This window comes from Triturus cristatus, chromosome 10 (genome assembly GCF_964204655.1).
Source record: "Triturus cristatus chromosome 10, aTriCri1.1, whole genome shotgun sequence".
Classification (NCBI taxonomy): Eukaryota; Metazoa; Chordata; class Amphibia; order Caudata; family Salamandridae; genus Triturus; species Triturus cristatus.
Genome location: NC_140593.1, coordinates 540,158,167 through 540,179,487, shown reverse-complemented (window position 1 = coordinate 540,179,487; position 21,321 = coordinate 540,158,167). Strand labels below are relative to the sequence as shown.

The window sequence follows — 21,321 nt, the reverse complement described above, 5'->3', positions numbered from 1 at the left end:
AAGTAAAGTCCCCCTGGAATATCATATCCGCACCCTAATATAGGCAGTATCTAAAATAAATGTTTGTTGTGTTAGATTAATTATGTAGTTATTAAGGTACTTAGGCCATTCCAAAGATTATGATGTCATCAAGGTCATGTGGCATCACTTCCTGGTAAGATTCAACGTCAAAAGTATTGATAATGTCACTCCCTGTGATGCCATTAAGGTCAAAGGATGTATGATCTTACTTCCGCTACCCCCTGGCATTTTGTGGCTCAACATCTATGATGGAAATGTTCAGAGGTAAATCAAGTACAGACCTAAACTCAGTGCTCACCACAGAGAGTGACTACCCATTGCCCATGGTGACTCAGAGGACAGCGGATGAGCTACACAGAAGACTACTGGAGTTCACAGGTTCATGATGCTACCTCTATAGAGACTGACGCCCAAAGCTGGAGAGGAGCAACAATCTGATTATGTTTGAGAATGGCTGGCAGAGACCATGAGTAAAACGACCCACAATCTCCTCCTTAAAGAAAAGCCTACTAACAAGTTGTTGTGGATCAGAGGCTGTTATATACTGGACCATGGATGTGTTTGTTTTAGGGAATTGTTATAGTTTTTTAAGCAATCCTATGAAAACTGGGCAAATGCTTGAGTCAATGTATACAAAAAAGTGATGGATGGAATACTTGAATTAATTTCAGCCACTGGTAATTACTCTTGGCCGCATCCCATTCTATTTTGCACACCATTCCACTTCAGTTTGGTCCCATATATACAATTAGTCTTGACCCTGCTCCAAAGGGAACAATCCAGCCCGAACTGCCAGGCCAAGTCCTCTCTATGCGGGAATACACGCAACCCAAGACCAGTATCTCCCTTAGGGCTAAACCATTTGGGTATAAATTGGTTCACTGGATCCACATCTGGGCATACCAGTCCCACTTAGAGTTTAGCACTGACCTATACAAAAAAGTGATGGATGGAATACTTGACTTAATCTCAGCCACTGGTAATTACTCAGGGCCGTATCCCAATCGACCGTTATGTTGCATACCATATCACTTAAGTTTTGACCCAGCCATATGCAAATCAATCATGACTCTGCTCTAATAGGAGCAATTCAGCCCAAACTGCTGAAACTGCTTCTGTTTCAAGTCAGAGACGATATGGCTTGGCAGTTCGGGCTGGACTATTCCTATTAGAGCAGGGTCAAGACTGATTTGTACATGGCTCGATCTAATCTGAGGTAGCATGGTAGAGAAAAAACAATGGGTTGGAATGCTACCCTGAGCGACTGCCAGCGGTTAAAATTATTGCAAGCATCCTCTCATCACCTTTTGTGTGTTCAAATGCTAGGGTTGCAAGGCTCTCCTTAGACCCCCAGAGAGATTAATTAAAGAAAAACTTCAAATAAGAGTTCTCAAGTATGGCTGGATATGGAGCCTTAGGCACTCACACAAGATGATACCATATGCACCTAACATTCTGCAATTGGGAGTTCCTTGAATCCCACACCAAGAGTAGGGAGTGGCACCTACAGATGTGGGGGGGGGGAAGCAGTATTGCCTCAGCAGGAGATCTGTATGAATGTGGAACAATTGATTACTTTTGAGAACTATGAGATTCCTAGGAGACAATTTCTCCTGCCCTGATCACTTACAGCTATAGCGAAGAGAATATGGAAAATGGAAGAAACTGAACCTCCTACACAAAAGACATTATAACAGATATGACAAATAGGGAAGGGAATGAGAACTATGTCAAAAATGTACTAAGCACTTCTGATAGAACGTTCTAGCTGCAGTTTCTTCACCTTTTGAATATTCCCTAGGCGTCAGACTGGTTCCAGAAATATTTCCATAGTTCCTCTGCACTATGGAATTTGGTGCCTTGCAGCTCCACACTGACACCATTCCGCTCCGGAAATGACTTGCACGGTCTACATAGGTGCCACTTCCGCATGCTGACTTCAGTTCCTTTCTTTCCACGCCACCAAACGTGAATCCGGAGCTTCCTGTCATCTCTGAGACAACTTTACCTATGGATCTGAAAGAAACACATTAGTTAGATTCCTCACCTTAGAATATCCCCAGGCGTCAGACTGGATCCGGAAGATTTTTCGTCAGCAATACCCCTTGCGCGTCGCTAGGCGTCGTCTGCGGCTCCGCGTCCGTCGTCGGCGTCGTGCGCCGGAATGACGTCGTCGGAGTACTTAGACGCCGCCCTCGCGCGCTGACGTCAGTTCTTCTTTTTTCCGCGCCAGTAAGCGCAGATCCGGGAGAGCTACCCCTTTAGTCATTTTTTGACTAACTTTTTCGATCCTTTTTGATCTTGTCTCGACTCCGGTGCCGGTAGGATGCCTGGTTTTAAAGCCTGTGCTGACTGTAGCCGCTTGATGTCCGTTACGGACCATCACCGCCGGTGCCTTTACTGCTTGGGCCTCGACCACGACGCGGAGTCGTGTTCGGACTGCAAGGCCCTGACTTCGAAGGCTAGACGGGAGCAGTCCCGTAAGCTTCTCGAGATTCGCCACTCGGCTCCGCGCCCCTCTCGATCCCGGTCCAGGAGGAGGTCCAAGGATCGGTCGTGGAGCCGCAGCCGACGTCATCATCGGTCGTCGGTATCCAAGTCTTCGGGTAAGTCGAAGCACTCCAAGAAGTCCAAGAGGCGACACCGCTCTTCGGACTCCCCTCGCCGGTCACGCAACTCGGCCGAGGGTCAGGGTGGTTCCACCCCCGCGGCTCCGGCGGAGCCGCAGGCACCGCGCAAGTCCCCATACCCACCGGTCCCTGGGACTGACGCGACGCCGGCGGAAGTCAGTGCCTTCCTCTCGGCCATGAGGAGCCTGGCTCCGCCGTCGACGCCCGCTGGCGCGCCTTCGGGCCCCGCGGACCCGACTGGGCAACCTTGCCTGCCGGCGGCTCCGCCCCCAGCGCCGCCGACGGCTCCGGCCTCGACGCCGTAAGCGCCCGAGGGACCCGTTCCCGAGTCCCCGCCGACGCCAGTCGACCTCGTCACGCCTCCTCTGCCGGCGTCGACACCGGTACCACCTCCGACGCCAGCTCCGCTCGACGTCGAGCCCCGGTTCAGCCCCGGTCCGGGCCCGGCACCGATACGGCATCAATGGACGCCGCGTTCGGCGCCGCTGGAGACACATTTTGTCTATCGCCCGGCTCCGATCCTTCCTCCTGCATACCAGGAATCGGATGATGGGGGCGACTGGGAGGGATCCGAGGATCCTATGGCCGCTCAGGCTCAACTGTCACAGGACTGGGCAGATGAACTGGGGAGGCCAGTAGTCTGGATACCTCTCCGGACACTGGATTCATCTCTCCTCCGACTGTGGCTTCGGAGGAGGGTGCTGCTTTCTCTGTGGTGCTGCGCAAGGCGGCCGCAGCCCTTGGGCTCGAGCTACCTGCCGTGGCTGTGAGGACTAACGTCCTCACTGAGGTGCTTCAGTCTGCAGCAAGCTCCACTGAGCCTCTGCTGCCATTCAATGAGGCCCTCACTGACGTTCTGCAGGGCACCTGGTCCAAGCCCTCCACAGTTCCTCCTGTGGATAGGAACGTCGCCAGGCGCCACCGCCCTGCTCTGGGCGACCCCAGTTTCCTGTCCCAACACCCTACCCCCGAGAGCCTGGTTATCCAGGCCTCTACCTCCCAATCCTCCTTCCCGACCGCTCCGCCGGACCGGGATTCCAAGAGGCTGGAACAGTTCGGCAAGAAGCTGTTCTCCTCTCTTAGCTTGGGTCTGCGGTCTTTGAACACCGCCTGCCTCTTGGACCGTTATTCCCACTCTCTGTGGGATACGGTGGAGGACGTGCTGCCCCTGTGTCCGGAGGAGGTCCAGACACGACTTACCCAGGCTCTGGCCGATGGGAGGGATGCGGCACGACATGCTATCCGATGTGGGCTTGACACTACGGACTCGCTGGGTAGGGCGATTTCTACCTCAGTGGCGCTTAGACGTCACGCCTGGCTGCGGTCCACGTCCTTTTCGGGCGATGTCCAGAGCACCCTCATGGACATGCCCTTTGATGGCACTCGCCTTTTCGGCAAGAAAGCGGACAGTGCGCTGAATCGCTTTAAGGACTCCCGGGCTACGGCCAAGTCCTTGGGCCTCTCGGCCCCGCGGTCGCAAACTTCCGCCTTTCGCCCCTTTCGTGGCCAAGGAAGGGGTGCCTCCTCACGTGCGCCTAGCCACCAGCCGCAGAACCAACCAGCGCGCGGTCGTGGACGTGGTTTCCGCCGAGGCGGTTCTGGAGGACGACGCGGTCAGCCCACATCCACCCCGGCAGCATCCGCCTCAAAGCCTTCCTAGTCCGAGCTTTCAGGCCCATTCCACGCCAGTGGGCGGCAGGGTTCGCCATCACCTGCTCCACTGGCGGTCCATCACATCGGACAGGTGGGTGCTGCAAATCGTCCGAAGGGGCTACTCCCTCCCCTTCGAGACGACCCCTCCAGCCATGCCACCGCAGCACCACCGTATCTCGGGGGATCATTTGAATCTTCTCCACGAGGAAGTTTCGGCCCTCTTGGCCAAGGGGGCCGTCGAGCGCGTTCCGAGCCCAGAAGTAGGTCGTGGTTGTTATTCCCACTACTTTCTGGTTCCCAAGAAGGGCAAAGGGGGCCTACGCCCTATCTTGGACCTCCGGAACGTCAATGCCTTCCTCCGGAAGGACAGGTTCAAGATGTTAACTTTGGCTCAGGTTCTAGCTGCCCTAGACCCTGGAGACTGGATGGTAGCGTTGGACTTGCAGGACGCATATTTCCACATCCCCGTCCTGCCGGCCCACCGGCGTTACCTGCGGTTCACGGTGGGCCAAGAGCACTTTCAGTTTTCCGTGCTCCCCTTCGGCCTCACCAGTGCCCCTCGGGTGTTCACGAAAGTGATGGCGGTGGTCGCAGCTCATCTGCGCAGATCGGGGGTTCCAGTCTTCCCCTATCTCGACGACTGGTTGTTAAAGGCGGGCTCGCCCCAGACAGTCGTCTCCCACCTCCAGACTTCGGCGGATCTCCTGCATTTGCTGGGATTTTCCATCAACGTGCCGAAGTCACACTTGAGTCCCTCTCAGGAGCTCCTCTTCATCGGAGCGGTTCTCGATTCGGGGCAGTTCCGGGTCTATCCGCCGGAACAGCGGGTCCGGGATATTCAGGCCCTGATTCCCATCTTTCGGCCTCTATCCTGGGTTTCGGTCAGGCTAGTGTTGCGGTTTCTGGGGCTGATGGCCTCCTGCATCCTACTAGTGCATCACGCCAGGCGGCGCATGCGGGCTCTGCAGTGGGACCTGAAGTTTCAGTGGGCCCAGCATCACGGCAACCTGTCCGACCATGTCTTGATCTCGGAGGGCACTGCACGGCAGTTGCAGTGGTGGCTCACGGACCGCGATTGGGTCAAGGGCAAGAGCCTCTCCCTTCCCCAACCGGAGCATGTCGTAGTGACGGATGCGTCCCTCCTGGGATGGGGTGGCCATATGGGAGAGGCGGAGATCAGAGGCCTCTGGTCTCCGGCGGAGTCTCGTCTCCACATCAACCTGTTGGAGTTGAGAACGATCCGACTTGCACTGAAAGCCTTCCTTCCCTCTGTCAGGGGAAGTGTCGTGCAGGTGTTCACAGACAACACCACCGCCATGTGGTATTGCAACAAACAGGGCGGGGTGGGGTCGTGGACCCTTTGTCAGGAGGCTCTGCGCCTCTGGACGTGGCTGGAACACCAGGGCGTCACCCTAGTGGTTCAACATCTGGCGGGCTCTCTGAACGCCAGAGCAGACGAACTCAGCCGCCGGTGCATGATGGATCACGAATGGCGTCTGAACTCCGAAGTGGCGCAAGGTCTCTTTCAGCAGTGGGGAGAGCCTTGGTTAGATCTATTCGCCACCGAAGAGAACGCGCAATGTCAGCAGTTCTGCGCGTTGGAATTTCCAAGGCGGCACTCGCTCGGCGACGCTTTTCGTCACGAGTGGAGTTGCGGTCTGTTGTACGCCTTTCCGCCTATACCACTTCTGCCCAGAGTGCTGAAGAAGATCAGGCACGACCGGGCCCAAATCATCTTGGTGGCTCCGTATTGGGCACGAAGGTACTGGTATCCCGAGCTACTCAGTATGCTGACCGATCCTCCGATACGTCTGCCCCTTCGGGAGGATCTTCTGTCGCAGCAGCAGGGGACGGTCCTCCACCCGAACCTGTCCAGCCTCCACCTCCACGCGTGGAGATTGAGCGGCGGCAGTTGATGCCATTTGACTTGCCTCCTGAAGTCTGTGATATCATTCTGGCAGCCAGGCGTCCCTCCACAAAGACGGTATACGCCTGCCGGTGGAACAAATTTGTGGCATGGTGCACAGCAAAGGCTGTGGATCCCCTTTCCGCCCCTCTTTCTGAGGTTCTCCTCTTTCTTCTTTCTTTGGCCCGGCAGGGCTCTGCCCTGGGCACCTTGAAAGGTTATCTTGCTGCCATCTCTGCCTTCTTGCCGCTTCCTGACCAGCCTTCTCTTTTCAAGTCCCCTGTGGTTACACGCTTTCTAAAAGGCATTACTCACACGTTTCCTCCTGTCCCTTTTGTAATGCCTCAGTGGGACTTGAATCTTGTTCTCACATTTCTCATGTGCGCTCCCTTTGAGCCTCTTCATAATTGTCCTATTCGTCTGCTGACGCTTAAGACTGCTTTTCTGGTAGCCATCACCTCGGCTAGACGGGTGAGTGAGCTCCAGGCTTTATCTTCAAAGCCTCCTTTTCTCTCTGTTCATCCGGACAAGGTTGCCCTTCGGCCTCGTCCCTCCTTTCTTCCGAAAGTGGTGACTCCATTTCATCTTGGGCAGTCTGTCACCTTGCCCACCTTCTTTCCGCCTCCGCATCCTTCCAAAGAGGAAGAGAGGCTCCACCGTCTGGACCCAAAACGTGCGCTCTCCTTTTATCTGGACCGCACAAAGCACTTCCGGGTGGACGACCAACTTTTCGTTGGATACGTGGGTGCTAAGAAGGGGAAAGCTGTGCACAAACGGACCATCTCTCGGTGGGTCGTTTTGTGCATCAAAATTTGTTATTCCTTGGCAAAAAAGGACCCTCCTGTTGGGCTGCGCTCCCATTCTACTCGGGCCACAGCGGCTACTACTGCTTTGGGACGGGGTGTCCCTTTGCAGGACATCTGTCAGGCGGCGACGTGGGCTTCGCTACACACGTTTGCCAGGCATTATTGCCTTGACAGCCAAGTCCGGAGGGATGGCTTCTTTGGCCGTTCTGTCCTCCAGGACTTTCTGATGTGATCTTGGTTCGCAGACCCACCACCGGGGATGGTATCTAACTAACGTGTTTCTTTCAGATGAACAAGTTACTTACCTTCGGTAACGATGTATCTGTAAGAAACATTAGTTAGTTAGATTCCTCACCGACCCACCCATCCTCCCCGTTCTGCGAACTGACATCTAGGGTTAAGGTTATCCTTTTCAGGCCCCTAGATTTTATTTTTGGCACCGGTGTCGGTCTTTGCATGGCTCTGCGTTCCTGGCGCGGAAAGCTATGTACAAGAACTGACGTCAGCGCGCGAGGGCGGCGTCTAAGTACTCCGACGTCATTCCGGCGCACGACGCCGACGACGGACGCGGGGCCGCAGACGACGCCTAGCGACGCGCAAGGGGTATTGCTGACGAAAAATCTTCCGGATCCAGTCTGACGCCTGGGGATATTCTAAGGTGAGGAATCTAACTAACTAATGTTTCTTACAGATACATCGTTACCGAAGGTAAGTAACTTGTTCTTTTTGACCAAATGTCCTCAGTGTGCAAGGGACACCACCTCCTAAAACAACAGAATTTAAGCCCTGTAGGGACTTTTGCAAACAAATGTCTGTGATAGCTCCCCACCAGGTGTGCTTATTGTGTTTGAGTCCGAGCCACCACTCCAAGACCTGGGGACACTGCGCTTCGATCAACCCAAAGGCCATCAGGGAATGAGAGGCAAAAATGTACATCACCAAGCACAAGAAGCAGCTGCATCTGGAACTCTCCAATTCCTGCCCCAAGGCTCAATCCCATACCCGGTCCTGTTCCCAAAGCCTCTCTAGAGGCCGGTCCATTCCCACTCACCATCCCCACTCACCTGACCAAGCACGTAGACCGCACCAACAGTCCTGTTCCTGCTCGCAAAGTCTACCAACTTCAGAGCGGATTCTGCAGTTGCTCCTTGCACAACCCGAATCTCCGTGGCCTTCAGTCACACCGTGCAAGATAAAAGAGTTCTGTGCAGCTATGCTTTAGTTATTTGGATCTCTGCTACTCTTTCTGGCACTCCTACGGGTCCCACAGAGCGGAAAAGCCCTCCTCCTGGCTTACCGTAGGTGCATTTACCCGTTGCACCAGAAAAACCGCCCAGCCACTTCTGCCCTCTTCTCCAGTAAGTTACGCGGTTACATCAACGCCCATGTCGACTTTGCTGCCTAAATTGATGGCGCCCATCGTAGTTTCTGATGTTAATTCGAATCTGGTCATACGTCGCAACCGAATTAGACCGAGGTCTTGGCATTCAGTTTACCTCAATGCAGACAACATTCTTTCCACTTCCTCCTTGAAATGGATTCAGACAATGATGGTGACTGGAGTGATGAGTTTGCTCAGCCTTATATAGACTACAATTGGCATGAGGACTTGTAAGACGCTAGTGGGCTAGATACCCCTCTGGAAATTGCCATTTTCTGTCCTCCAGGACCGTCCTGGAGGAGGAATCGGCATTCTACACAAACCTTCTGCTTAGAGTGGCAGAAGTGATTGACCTCCACCTCCTGAATTCAAATGTACTGACCAAAACCTTGACGCCTGGCCAGACTGCTTCTGATCCTTTTCTCCTATTCTATGAGGCCTTGACCAATACCCTCCTAGGAGCTTGGGCTTAGCCTTGTACCGACCCACCAGTTAACGGACAACCTGACGAAGGTCTTTTTTGTCCCAGCACCCCTCTCCAGAGAGTCTTGTAGTGCAAGCTTGAACTAGCCAGACCTACCCCAACCATTTCCCGACCACTCCCCTGAAAGGGAGTCTAAGAGAGTGGAGACATTTGGGAAGAGGCTATTCTCCTTAGTCAACTTGGCCCACCAATCGGTTAATGACTTCTGTCTGGTAGGTCACTACACCCATGCACTTTGGGACTCTGTGGCACAAGTCCTTCCCAGAGTTCACAATTTGGTGTGGCTTGGACACCACTGACTATGTTGGGTGGGTCATAGGCACAAGTGTTGCCATTTACCACCAAGCTTGGCTTCAATCTACTGGGTTCTCAGGCGACGTCATGTCCTCTCTAGTGAACATGGGGTTCAATGGGACTCCTTTGTTTGGGCACATGGCTGACTTTGTCCTTGAATGCTTCAAGGTGATTCAGGCTACTGTTCTCTCGCGCAACCTTTCTAACCCAACCTCCCCAACAGCAGCAATTCCTCCGGTCTTTTTGTGGCCTCAGAAGAGGCATTCCCTCGAAGTCAGACTATCCTACTGCAGCATTGACCCCAGCAGTTTGTGGTGCACACCGCCCCGCTGGCCAAGTTCAGCGTACCACAGTCCACCCCCAGTAGCCCCACCTGCCAAACCTCTTTTAGTTTCCCCTCACAGTGTCACATCCACCTAGTGAAAGGCATAATCCACTGATTCTATCCACGTTTACAAGCGATCACATCAGATAGGGATCCGTCAAATTGTCTGCATGTTTTATGCCTTGCCCTTCCTTTCATCTCCGCTGCACATTATGCCGTCTGCCTCACGACTGACGAAGGACTATCTCTCTATTTTGAGGCAGAAACTACTAACCCTTTTGGCCAAAGGGGCTATAGAGAGCAGGCCAGTGCCGGAAGTAGGAATTTGCTTCAATTCCCACTACTTTCTGCTGCCAAAGAAGGAAGGAGGGCTTCGGCCCATTTTAGATCTGCGCCTTCTTAATCTCTTCCTCTGAAAGGAGAAATTCAGGATGCTCACCCTGGCCCAGGTCTTCTCTGCTCTCGACCATGGAGACTGGATGGTGGTGGTGGACCTGCAAGGATAGCTGCCATGAATCAGTTGGCAGCCCCAATCTAGTCCCGATTATTACTAATGAAAGAGTCAATTCTTTCACCACAATCTATTCACCGGACATCATGGTTCCTAAGCACCTGGCCTGATTTAGGTATCTGGCACACTGACAGTTTGCGGCTACTCTGAGGAGAGCATATAAGTGAATGGCAGAGCCGTGGTTTGAAGCTGCAGCTCTGACTTTTCACTGGAGCTACACCATCCTATGTTTAAAGACATTGATGCCTGGGGGCTTTCCTTAGACCCCACGTTACCCTCCGTAGAAGTGCCCTCGGAGGACATACTGACTGTGTGCCACCTCTACGTGGCACAATCAGTGTGCTTCCCAACATATTTTTGCTACTGCACCCTCTGCTGTAATACGGCATGGATGCAAAGGCAAATTGTTTCCTCATTTGCTTAGGGCAGTGCGCTCATGTTAATGAAGGAACACTGTGAGAAGTTGGCCTGGTATATGCTGTCCACTAGTTATAGGGGGCACCTTGTACCAGTCCAAACAACCCTTATTGATGATTAGGTTAAAGACAACCTTTATTGAAAGCTATCCTAGTGGTAGCTATGGAGAGCAGCCTACAGGCTAAGTCTCGAAGGAATGTAAAGCAGCTTGGTTTACCAGATTATAACCTCCTGAATGACCAAATGAAGGGAGAACCACACAAGGTGTGTATATATATATATATATATATATATATATATATATATATATATATATAAAATATATGTATTTATTTCTAAACACTCTCTACTAACCTCTTTATGAGATTAGAGAGTAAGGCACACAATATTACAGTTCTAAAACGACAATAAATAGCACAATACACAGTGGGCCCCAGGGGGAGACAAAACCATATATTAAGAAAGTGGTATAAGAACCACGACTTGACTAGACACAGTGCCTAGAGCACGTAGAATCGCTGGGACCCCAAGGATCCACCCAAGGTAGTGCCACAGGGGACGCACGGGGGATGTGTGCAGTGTGAGAACACAGCCGCGAGCTCCGTACATTCCTATGGGAAAGTCGCGGTTGGAATTTTAAAGAATAAGGACACTTAGGAGAGGACTTTGAGCAAACCCTTTCATACTTAGAAGGTTCTAAGGCCAGCACCCATGTGAGCACCGGAGTAATCGTGTTACCTAACCCAGGGAAGCCGGGTGCATAGGTTCCAAATGGTGTCGGGAATCTTCGTTGTTTTCAATGGCGAGATGCTGCAAAGTGCTACTGCCGGGAAGATGAGAAGTGTCCGGTGTGATCCAAGCCTGCATCGAAGATGAGAAGAACCTGAAAGCAGAGGGGACAGAGTTTGGGTCACTTGCCAGTGACCAGGGGCACGATAAACGAATGCCCACCGATGTCGGGTGTTTCAGGTGCGATGAGGTGAAGCTTGACTCTGCAGCCGCGGGGACCAGGAGACGTCGACGATGAACAAAGTCCGCAGGCGATCTATTCCACTTAGGATGTCGAGTGCTGGTGGGGGTCAGTGTCCGGATTGGAGACCAACAAGCCTTGGCAACTGCAACCCACGCGGGCAGAGACAAGATGCTTCGGTGTGGACCAGCAAGGTCCTGAGGACTCCCCAAGCAATGGAGAGTCGGGGCAGGTCTGGAGCAACCAGGTAAGCCCACTTAAAGTTACAGTCCCCTCATCAGGGACCCTCAGGTCGACGGACCAGGGACCGCGAAGGGACCTCGAGAGCAATCACTAAATACCAGCCCACGGAACACTTGTGGAGTGTAGGCCAGTAGTCTTAAGTGGAATTACTGCTCGGGGTCTAGACTACAAGTAGCCCAAGCACAGCCTCAGGGATCGCCAAAAAGCATATGCTGCTGCAAATGTGCACTGTGTCCAGGGGTTCGGGTTGCACGGTCCCCACGAGGGCTGCGGATCTCAGGTTTGCTGAGAGCACTGGTTGGCCTCGGGGAAGCTTAGGAACCCACCTCCTGTGTTGCACAATCTACTGAGTCGGTCAGGAGCTGCGTAGATGCAAACCGGTCAGATGCATTTTAGGTGCCTGCCTTGCAGGGGAGTAACTCCTTTACTTCAAGGGAGATTCTTCGGTCATCCAGCGTAGTGTAGATAGTTGAAGTACTTGGTGTCTGTAGCAGAATTTCGTCCAGGTAAATTTAAAGTCCTGTAGCCAGGGGTTCCTACTTTATGCCCAAGGAAGGGTTGGGACAAACTCTGGGAACCGACCTATAGGAGGGTCAGGACAGAGGGGTGGCTACACCCATGTCCTTTGTCCAGTTTCGCGCCAGAGCAGGGGCTAGTAGCCCCTGCAACCGGTTTGAGCTGGACTATGCACAGGGACACCGATTGTGCCCCCAGTGCAGACATCAAAGCACTCTGAGTGCACCCACCCAGCCCCAATTCACTAAAGCCTGTCTGGGAGGTGGTCACATCTCCCTGTGACAGGAAACCTATTGTCCAGCCGACCCCTGACGGAGTTTCGTCCAGCAGCAGGAGGGCAGACTCGTGTCTGTGGCTGGATGCATCCATTTTGTGATGCCAGGGTTTACAAAGCTGGTACCAGGTGTACCGGTGCTGTCATATTTCTCCCTCTAGTAGGGTGGAATCATACCTCCCACACCAGTTACGGGTGTGGAGGTATGATTCAAAGGTGTTTGACACCAAACACGGCATGTTTTCATGCAGCCGTTTTAAAGTTAGCATTTACCGCGAGGTTATAATGCACTTAAGTATATATGGTATGGCTGCATCACAAACAACCCCAGAATAGAGGTTCCGAAGGCTGCAGAGGAGCTCTGCTCATGCATGGGCACCCTCTCACATAAAACCCAGCACCCTGCCTTCAGGATTGATAAGGCCTGCCATAGGGGTGACTGATAGGTTTATATGTGCAGTGATATGGATAGATATTGTGAACCTATATCTAAGTAAGGGGTGCATGCGCCACCTTACACAGGCTGCTGTAGCAGACCTCTTGTGTCATTTTGAATGGTCTCCTAGGGGTGGCATAATACATGCTTCAGCCCCTGAGAGGCCTCTGGGGTACCTATGCCCTAGGTATATAGTATACCAAATACTAGGGACTTATAAGGGTACCCCAGAATACAATCTGGAGTGTACCTGAGGTACTGGTAATCAATTTAGAGATAAAGTAGATAGACTGGGGTCCTGATTAGCCGGATCCCAGTCAGACTAAGTCGAAAAACAGTGAAACATCAGCAAAAAGTGGGGGTAACTGTAAGAAGCAGATCCTTCTCTCCTACAAACACCACATTGGATTGCACGCTCATAATGTGTGCTGGCATGATTAATATTATAGAAGGGGCCACATAAGCATGTGTGCCCTCCTCTACAAGACCACCTGGAATCCTGCATATCTCCAGGATGTATCAAGCTGGATCCCATGACCTGAATACATGTACTGATAAGGAATAGATTTTGCCAGTAGTACCAGGAGATGGACATGCACCAGGGCTCTTCACAGCTCACATAGCTTTTAACATATCTCGTACATGTAGCCAAATCCACCCTAAAAATCCAACTTGCAACAATTTCTTCATTTAAGAGAACAGACTGCTCCATTTCTGTTCTTGTGTAGACAAATAAAGGAGTTCATAAAAGGATTTTTCTGTGCTTTTGTACTAGTGACAAAGGCACCAGTGTTCTGACCAGTGTTCTGGTACTCAGTGCAGGACTTTGTAAGTTTATGGGTGCCTCCTTTGTGCCTTTTCATAAAGCTGGCATCCAGTACTAATCCTGGACAATCGCTTTTTTGCTTGTCATGTCTTCATTGCATATAGTTTAGAAAGAGTGTTTTATTCTAGTTCTTAAACTACATGGTAGACCTTAGGACGAGTCCTAGTTTTTGTTTTTTTACCAGTTCTGGAAAATGATAAACAACCCTGGGATTCCTCGTGTCAGCCCCTATATAGCTGGAATCACCCGGTGACCAGCATTATTCAGGCCCATCAACAGACCTAGTCTGGTTGCAAGTAGCTTCTTTGAGGCCAACCCTCTTGGCGACCTTATGGCCCAATCCTTTATGCCCTTTATCAAAGACCATGCATGCTTCCCAGTATGCCTCACTGCAGCAGCTACAGGACTGGCCTCTCCGGGTATCCTGATGCTGGGGTGGTCCTTTGCCCATTTGGCCTCAAATTAGCACTATTGATACAGCCACCCGTCACTGAGGTCACCTAGTCTTCATCCCAACATGCGTTTACTCAGTGTTGGGATCTTCAATAGAATCCCAAAGTTTAGGGTAGCATGTAGTCCCAGTAGCACCCTTGTCCTCCCCATATAACACGTTGCAGTCTCTTGAACATCGCGTGATCCATATATGTGTGTCTTTGTGCCTATGTTGCCCTGGCAAATCCCTTAAAAATCAAAATCAGAGCCAAATACCTGATCTATGGTGAAAAGGTCACCCCCACGAACCCAATGCCCAAAATCTCACCCTGCACAGTGACAAATTCAGTACTGCAATGCCTCAAAGGCATTGAAGCCTGGTAATGTCTGATGGCACGCCTGCCCAGCACGAGCCCAAAAAAGCACAATCTCGAGTCCCCCCTTGACTATATTCCCAAAACAACCAAATCACAAACAAACGTGTTCACATTTTCCTTTTCTCTGTTCCTATTCTGAGGAAATCACTACAGTGGTCAGCGCAGTCTTCAGCATTAGCAGACCTTTTTCTCCCACCCTTCAGAGATCTCACTGTGTCTTCTTTCTTCTAGTCATCCATTTGCTCGTCTTTCTCACTCTCCTGTTTTTGACTGTTTGCCTATATGTACCACACCATGATGCTGCCACTCATAAATGACTATGTGCTGGGTGGAACCGCATCATCTGGGGCGCTTTGCATTCTCATGGTAACACCATGCACCAGTGTGACAGCCAACGGCCATCTTCAGCGGAGTAATACAAGCGCTTGCGGTGAGGTGCCCTTTCAGGGGCTCCCCAACTCTGCATGGGGCCCCCATTCAGTCCAAGGCCAATGAACATCTTCAGATATAGCAGACTAAGGGATTCCTCTTTACAGTTTCCTGGGGATCCTATCAATTTACGTTACGCCACTGGTCGTCTTGCAAGCATATTAAGGTGAGCAGATCTTTCTTTTGCATCATCCAACTTCCAATGAAAAGTCCACACCTCCCAATCCCAGGCTTTACCCCACAACCAGGAGGACCGGGTCATACTTGTATTCCATCCCACTGAGCAAAGAAAATGAGAGGTTTGTGGATTATTTTGAAGGTGGCTCATTATGGAATGGCCTGTGTGTACCAAGTACACTCATACCACAGCATAGCTCCAGAAAGAATGAATTAAAAGAATGAATCACTTTCAGTTATTTATGAGACAATTCTCAGAGAAGACAGCTGATTCTCTTTTTAGCATCTCCCTGACCAGCATTAATTAACTAACTGTCCTCTCTTCAAAAGAAAAACTGGGACAGTCAGCAAGAAGTCTAACGGTATGTGCTCCCTGGGCCATGAAAGCAATGGTTCACTTTAGGAAGAATTTGTCACAGCTAGTGCTGTTTGTTTGAACGTTTATCAACCCCTTGTTTTGAAAATTTTGAGATATATATTTGATAGACGGTGAATAATAGAATTACAAAGCTCGGACCAACACTTTTAAATACGTTTAGAAACTTGTTTTATGGGTAGCAGCAGATACGCTATTTAAGCATCGCCCACTGCTACTACCTGCCGTACTGCAGAATTGTGCCGGTAGTGATGCATTTTATCTTGTTTAATGAAAGTAATGTTTTTGAGACATTGTACTGTGTTTTTTCTTAGTTAACATACATGGGATTCAGTCCAGAGGCAGCAAAGGAAGCTCTGCAGCTGTACAGAGGGAACGTTGAACTGGCAGCACAAACGTTGGTTCACAATCAAGGGGTTCTTGCACCTGAACTATTAAACATGCTGTCGCAATTGCCGGAACAGGGAGAGAGTTCCACAGATTCCATTGCAGGTAAGGATGGACCTAGGTCTATCTTTCTGTTAATGGGTCTTTCAATCCATTATTTGTCTCCATCTCTTGTATTGTACCTCACTCTGGTTGGGGCTTCATCACGATACAATGTGTGTGTTAACAAGCAGCTGAGAAAAAGAGGATTCCCTCCCGGCTCCTACACTTTACTTTGCCTTCCCCATTACACATTCATCAACTGTGAAAATTCAGTCTGCTGCATTTCCTTCAGTTGCATCTGGAGAGCAGTACATTGCCCAACATACAGTGTTAATTTTGTTTTACATAACTTGAGGCCTTGAGCAGTAAAACTGAAATCAAACTCATCTGGAAAAGTTAGTTATTGGAAGAAATCTGTTGTGTACTTGGTTACCTGAGACTGTGAGTGCCCTGAAGTCCTAGATTGACCAGTGCACCAAGATCTAATTGTCTTAGTGCTTTAAGAACTTGGACAGAGCTCAATGTATGTATATATGTATGTATAGGTATTTATATAGTGCAGCTATATCTGTAAATTGGGGAGCAGATGCTACACCCATACTTCCCAGGTTTCCAGATGGAAGCACTGAATAGATTAATGAATGATCTTGGAGATCATGGTACGCGACATCAAGAGACTCTGCAAGCTGAAGCTTCTGTCACTTCTGGGTGGACATTCTAATATCTCTTGGGCCTAGTGCAGCTCAAGGGTATGAGAGATCTCCCAATAAGAAGTCTTGTTGTCAACCAGAGAGGAAGACTTTACCAAAGCTTCTAAGTGCTTGTGTTTCTGTTCTTAGGTCTCGCCTTGCGACGCAGCGCATTCGCAGCTCGCCTTGGCGATATCTATTGTCGTCGGTTTCTTGGCCGAAGGGGAACAGGACATGTGCATGCGTACGGACAGGAGATGTGCATTCCGTACGCGTGCACATCTCCTGTCTCCGCGTAGGGCTGGCATTTCAACACAGCGCGCGCATGGCGCACTTTCACTTTCCCTCCCTCCCCCCGTCGGCTCCAGATCATATCGGAAGCTCCCGGGGACCCTTCAAGGCGTCAGCAGTAACGCGCCGAATTGCTTCCCTACTCGAGCGATTGCTATAAGGATTGTAATCATACTACCTCTGGAATGGCACCGCTATTGTTGCTTGTGATGGGCACTGATGGTTGTCTGTTACTTGTGTGTATAAACATAGGCTGGTGTTTATTGCTTGCATGTATGATGTGTGTTCTGGGCCCGAGTCCCTTTCGGTTCACAGGAAGAGCATCATTAGGCGGTATGGAATGCTGCAGAAAACCAAACATTTATCTAAAGTACACAGACGCCAAGTGACTTCCATTTTAGAGGCGCTCTGGTTGTGTTACTTGTGCTGCGGTGGTGGTGGAGCAAATTAATACGAGAGGTGTGTGTTTGTGAGATGCTGTGCCTAGAGGTGTGTTTCAATGAATCTGTGTGGAGAGGGTTCAGGGGGACTGTTGGAACGCTGTGTGCGACTTTTATTTGTTTGTGTTTATAATAGCTGCCATATGCGGCGTCATGTGCTTTGAAATGCGTCACAAAGATATGTGTGTGTGTATAACACAGTTGTGTGTAGTAATGTTGTGCAGAGGTATGTATATGTGTGTGTAAGGAAGGCTCTGTGGTTGGGAATTTCATGCTGTTCAGAGAGGCGAGAGTTTGTGATGCAGAGATGTAATTGATGCTATGCAGAGGTGGGTGTGCACGTGAGATGCTGTGCCACGGAAGGCGTGTGCGAGCCAGAGCAGCTGACGAGCAAGAAAGCTAATGCGCTTGCAGCGCGGTGGATGCAGTGTCACCCATTGCGGTGTTTCAGAGACAGGAGGGTCGGTTTTCACTGAGGCGATGTGCTCATTGACAACGGAGCACTGTCACGAGTAACACGCGTCCCTGGCGTTGAGAGACTTGCCGAGGGAGGGTCGGGTAGTCCGCAGTCTCCCTGTCCAGAGAAAGGCCGGACCTGAGGGCCTGCTGACTTGTCACCTCCGGCCCAAGGTGCTAGTTAGCTCGCCAGACGCCATACCGCAGCGCTGACATAAAGATTAATTATGGCAGCCCGTGATATAGGCAGGACTTTCTGATTACAAAACTGGCCAGTTTATTTTTTGTGAAGTGCACTGAAAACAGGATTTATCATTAAAAGGTATTTAGACGTAGGGAAAATCTATGCAGTAGTAATCACTAAATAACAAGCCATCATTCTCTTTTTCATTTGCGTGCATCTGTTCTAGGCACGTTATTTTCAGAAAAATATTGTGCTAAATGGGATTTGTTTTCTCGTGCAAGCCCGCCCTTGACAGAGCAACAAATACGTTTAACTTCAATCTATGCATCCTAATTATCCGACATGTTCTAGAGAGATTTTCACACACTAATTTATTGAAACGTTATTAGAATCCGAAGCGTGCATTGGCTCAGTCAGCACTAGCTGCTGACATCTGGTGACATCTGCAAGTCATGTGTTAAGATCTTAGTGGGGGGAACTCTGCCTTTCATCTCTTGGAGTCGATAAAATGAGAACCGTGCGACTATTTCCAATAACAGTCCACCTGTTAATTATAGAGTTCGGAGCGGTCAACAGTTCTTTAGCAGGCGCTAAGCAAATCGAGTTGTTCTCATACATAATTAGATCACTTGGTTATATTGTTGCCTCTTTTTAGTTGAAAGTCTTATCCGGAAAGAGAATAGTATAAAAGAAATGGAGCGAATGCCTAATGTTTATTTAGTTGGCTGGCGGGAAAGTTAAAGATCCACTCATATGTCAGGAAGGCCTGACATGCGGCTGCTTCCCCTGCACACGCCCACGTCAGAGCCAGCTGCCTATCCACCATTATCTCCGTTTCTCCACAGGCAGTCCATTTCTAGTATCACCCTCTTATTTGTTTCAGACATCGTTCGGACATGGCTGATCATGCCTCTGTACAATGGGGATTGAAACCAGGTTCACAAAATTATTGAGGGGCGGCATCTCATGTTACAATTCTAAATATAAATTGTGATGAATTACAATCGGAAGGGGATGAGACATGTAAGCCATGTTTTCCTTTTACAATTACAGAATGTTGTTCATTTTTCCAACACACTATCCTCTCTACACACAAACACTGCCTTCCTTGCTCATACACTGCCCTCTGCTTCCTGTCACATTTGCTCAAAAGTGTGGGGGGTTGTAGTTTTTGAAAGTGGTGGGGATAATAATTGGTCTGAAGTAAGTAAAGGAAATCAGTCAGACTTCTTCATAAAGTTTCGACATCGGCATAGATGTCTCTCGATCGATCGATCGATCGATCTATTGCTCTCTCTTTTTCTCTATCTCTCTTTCAGTCTGTCTATCTCTGTTTATGTATGTATCTATCTATCTCTTGCTATCTCTGTCTGTCTAACACTCTGACTGGCTGTCTATCGAACTGTCTGTCTATCTCACACACTGTCTGTCTGTCCAACACTCTGTCTGTCTAACACTCACATTTACGAGAGTTTGAGCTAGTGACATTGCAAATGACAATGCCTTCTTTTTTTTGTTTTCGTTTTTAAAACATAAATAAAAGGCATTGTCATTTCCAATGTCAATAGCTCAAACTTGCATAAATGTGAGACCTATTGCATTGCAAATGCTTGTTTAAGCCACTTGTGCGTCAGGAGAGAGTGAGATCATGCACAAGGAATGATGGAGACAGGCCTCTTTCACTTTTTCTTAAGACGACACCTCTTGCTCTCTGACTCAACAACCATTTCCCTTTTAAAAACTCTGTGCCCAGATGGGCAGCAGTAGATCACTGTACATTAATAGTGGTGCTGGGAAACAATACAAGAGTGTAAAAATAAATTTGTGCTTTTGACATTTAAATTGGACAGTGAATTTTACATTTCTTTTATTTGCCATTTTAACAAACAGCGGTAAAGTTATATCAGTCATTGCAAAGAGGCACCTTTTAATAACTGTATTTGCTAAGGAAGTCAGTACCCGCATGAGGAATGTCTCCAATCTGTTACACCAAGGCACAGTTCACATATTTATGTAAAAACAGTAAAATCTAGTGGCCTGCCGGATCGCCGCATCCCTAATCAAACCACAGTGGGCACATGATGTTACAGAATTAGGCTTTGCATCTGTCTGCCCTTTTAGGTCGGGCAATCCTATCTCATAACAGCTTTGAGCAAGTATGTTTTAAGAGAATCCCAGATATCCCTGGGCTTGGACCACCGTGGCATCCGTTCTGTGTGAAATTCTAGCTGTTTATTGCAATAGACAAGAACAGACAAGAACAGACAGCCATTGTTTAAATTGAGGGAATCTGCCTCTTCCACAGTGATAGGCTACCTGCCGTTTCTACAAGTAAGAGAGCCAGTGTGATAAACCCCTAGTGTGGAAATTCTAGAGCTTTTACTATGGGATCCAGCTGGATTATACACACGGCTAAGGCAGTCAAGGCTGCCGGATCTCTCGTCAGTAAAGATGTACCCCAGCACAGGACCATGCTAGATGCAGAAATCCTGTTTCCAGTGAGCTGGATTGTGCACAGTTAGAATCTACTTTGAGGCCAAGCTTCCAGAGTAGCTTTGGAGTGTAATATGCCGTTTGAAGGTAGTTATAATGTATGATGCGCAGATCTGAAAGAGACACGTTACTAATAGATTCCTTACCTTAGAATATCCCCAGGTGTCAGACTTGATCTGGAAAGTTTTCGTCAGCAGTACCCCTGCGCGTCGGTAGGTGTCGTTGTGCAGCTCCGCGTGCGTTGCTGGCGTCTTAGTCCCCGAGATGACGTCGCTGGAGCTACTTAGAGGCGCCCACGTGCGCTGACGTCTGTTCTTTCCTTTTCTGCGCCAGCAAGCGCACATCCAGAGACAGCGGTACCCCCAGTGAATTTTTGACTGTGATTTTTGGGACTTTTTGTCTCTGTTCTTTTGAGTCTTTGACTCCTGGTGTATAGGGATGCCCGGTTTCAAGTCTTGCGAGGCTTGTCCCCGCATGATGTCGGTGAAAGACCCGCACCGCGAGTATCTCTACTGCCTGGGGCGCGACCACGACCCCTCTTCGTGCTGATTCCGACGCCGATGGGATATTTCTTTCCCTTTATCCACCCACCTTCTTTCCCACCTGCTCTGCAGGTTACCAAGGATGGGAAGGACTGGGAGGGGTCTGAAGGCCCTCTCGCAGCCCAATTTGAGTTGGAGCCGGACTGGGAAGAGGGTTTGGAGGACGCAGGTGGACTGGATTTTTCTACAGAACCTGGCGCACTGTCTCCTTCTACCATGGCTACGGAGGAGGGTGGTACTTATTCAGAGTTGTTACGTAGGACGGCCGAGGCTCTTTACCTCGAGCTCCCTACAGTGGCCGTCAGGACTAACC

General features: G+C 49.9%; 1 protein-coding gene across 1 annotated transcript in view; it reads left to right on the top strand.

Moving 5' to 3' along the window:
* Positions 1–21,321, top strand: part of NUB1 (negative regulator of ubiquitin like proteins 1) — a 260,190-nt gene that overhangs the window by 224,583 nt on the left and 14,286 nt on the right. Inside the window, exon 14 of the mRNA XM_085632023.1 lies at positions 15,799–15,976. Coding sequence (XP_085488149.1) covers positions 15,799–15,976 — 178 coding nt within the window. The remainder of the gene's footprint in view (positions 1–15,798; positions 15,977–21,321) is intronic.